The sequence below is a fragment of the Microtus ochrogaster genome, chromosome 6, assembly GCF_000317375.1.
Source record: "Microtus ochrogaster isolate Prairie Vole_2 chromosome 6, MicOch1.0, whole genome shotgun sequence".
In the NCBI taxonomy this organism is placed as follows: Eukaryota; Metazoa; Chordata; class Mammalia; order Rodentia; family Cricetidae; genus Microtus; species Microtus ochrogaster.
In genome coordinates, this window is record NC_022013.1 from 81373060 (window position 1) to 81375745 (window position 2686).

General features: G+C 44.4%; 1 protein-coding gene across 1 annotated transcript in view; it reads left to right on the top strand.

Moving 5' to 3' along the window:
• Fam177b (family with sequence similarity 177 member B) overlaps positions 1-2007 on the top strand; it is a 3875-nt gene extending 1868 nt beyond the window's left edge. Inside the window, exons 3-4 of the mRNA XM_005349007.1 lie at positions 1112-1209; positions 1864-2007. Of these exons, the coding sequence (XP_005349064.1) occupies positions 1112-1209; positions 1864-2007 (242 nt within the window). The remainder of the gene's footprint in view (positions 1-1111; positions 1210-1863) is intronic.
• Positions 2008-2686: the final 679 nt, after the last annotated feature.

The following is a 2686-nucleotide window of genomic DNA, read 5'->3' on the forward strand; positions in this document are numbered from 1 at the left end:
CTGAAGACTGTGGACTGATCTGTGTTGTCCACTGAAGACTGAACCACATGAGAACAGATGGCTATCACATCTTTTTCTTCTCTTGACCCAAATTTTCTTCTTTGAAAGTTCCTGCCATCAGTCTAGTCATCACTCTCAGAGTTGGGCAAAATCAGCCCACGTTCTTCTTTCATGGATCAAAGATGCAAATAAATGAAGCCATTAGTCAATCCTTCCTGAGTTTATTCTTCATCTGAACACACTTCCCTGTTTTTGTTAAAAAAGAACATTGAACGACACAGTGCTAAGTTCCCCCAGTACAGTTATTCTGCTATAAACATGAGCTCTCTCTCGGCTCCTCCTGAAGACATACAGGATGTCCTATGTGCTTATTTATAGAGCATAGAATCTTACTTTGTTTTACTTGCATTTGTTTCATTTTGAACACAATTGGCAAATGTATAATGACTCATTTCCTTCTAATATGTCTGCTCGTGAATGCGATAGCAAGAAAAATTACTTTTTACTTTAGAATTCTGAGAAAGCCCAAACTGTGGCTCTCGCAAACTCATCTTTATTCATCCATTAGAAAAGCATTACTGACTGCCTACTGCATGCCCTGCACCTAGCTGGACTCTGAAACACAAAGACAAATGATGATGTGTTCATGGGCTTCAAAGAATAGTGTAGACTAGTAAATGTGCCCAGAATTGCAATTCGTGCTCATAGTCGTCAGGATAGGGACAACTCGGGGACTAGGGACAGGGAGACGCAGGAAAACACACATAAAGAGAACACTCTAAGAGAACCATTAGAAAAGGTTGCTCTGATCTGGAAGGAAGGAACCAGCACAGCTTTAGGTTTCCTGGCCTATCCTAGGACTCGTAAAAGATACAGAACCTTACAGGATGAGAGAACGGAGGAAGAGCCTACAGTGGTTTTCATGCGGGGCTTTGGCTCACAACGATACATATTTCCTGGGCATGGTGATCCATGACTGTGGTCCTAGCTATTCCAGAGGCCCAGTGTGGTAGGACAGGCCATTGCAAACAAGTTTAGGTTCTTAGCACCTGGGCTGACCCAAAGCTTCAGTCATGGATTCAATTTCTCCAAGCACTGTTCTTCCTTCCAGCTTGTGAATTCCTTGGTGAAAGATTTGCCGTCTTCTTTGGTCTTTCCGAACCCAAATATCAGTATGTGCTAAATGAGTATCGCAGAACACAAGATAAGGTAGGTAAAGTCATGCTGGGGGTGCCAGGGGCTCTGAGATGGGAAGGGCATTTCACTAGTCAGGTTTCTGCTGGCTCTGGCTGAACGCAGGCAGAAGCAACTTAAGCAAGGATGATTCACAGGTTGACAGAATCACAGTAGCAGGGAAGACTTGGAGGCCAATGACTCCATAGCAGTGGCGGTGTGAGGCTGTTTCTTTACATCCGGGTGGATTAGGAGATAGAGAAGGAACAGGAAGCTGGCTGATCCTCCAGCAACCCACTTCCTCTAGCTAGGCCTTTCATCCCCAATGTTCCACAATCTCCTGAAACAGCACTGCCAGCTGGAGGCCAAGGATTCAGATACATGAGCCTACAGGGAATATCTATGGCAACATGGAGAATGTATTCCTACCTGGTGATGAAGTCACACAACTGCACTGAGCTCCCATGGCCAGACTGGCTCACATTGCCAACGCTTCTTGTGCCGTAACACTCCTTAGCGTTTGCCTCATTCCCATGAAGTCACGATTTCAAAAGTTGAATAGCAAAATGTTTGGGTGTGAAGTTTGATATTGCTTAAAAGGCAAAGCTTCTTACATGAGTGTCTCTACAAGAGGGAGTTCAGAGCTCTGTGGCTATTCTGTGAAGCTTTCCCTCCTTTCTCTCCAACCAGGAAGTTGACAAGGAGACTGAAGGGAATGGACCAGAGGCCCAGGATGCCAAGATTCCTAATGAAAAGTGTCACCTGGGAGCTGGTGGCCAAGAGTATGGGGCCATTTCTTCCAGAGGAGGCCTGCTGGCAGATTCCAGCTCATGATGGACAACAGAAGCTACCCCTGCATTCCAATGCCTTGGCTGTTGGTTACCATGGTAGCAGCACAATGGCAGTACTTCTGAGCTTGCTCTGGTTCTAAGCTCATGAATGAAGTCTCAAGAACTCAAGAGCTGTATATCACAAGGAAAGAGATGTTAGATACTTTCACAACATTCATTTTTAAATTGTAAACACCTACCCTGCTGTCATTCCAGTAATACAATCCTGTCAGCACTGACTTTGCACAACAGCAATGCCTTATGGGACTTTGGGCCTGGAGGTTTGGACTGCCATTTTTTATGGTGGTTCTAGGGTCCAGTAAAAAAACAAAACAAAGTCAGAAATCTAAACTTAACCTATACATTCCCCTTATAACATATGTATTTCATTTCCTTCCATACAGGTGTCTGAATTAGTCTGGGCTTATTTTATCATTGGGAATTTAATCATTACATTACCTTTAATTAATTAATTTTTTTAAAAAGAATCTTATCATTTTACATACACCAGTCCCAATTCTCACTCCCTCTCTTCCTCCCTCTCCCTCTCCTTTCTCCCCTTCCCCACCCCCCATTGACTCCTCAGAGAGGGTGAGGCTTCCTTCCACGGGGAGTCAACAAAGTCTAGCACATTGCTTTGAGGAAGGACCAAGGCCCTCCCCACTATATCAAGGCTGAGCAAG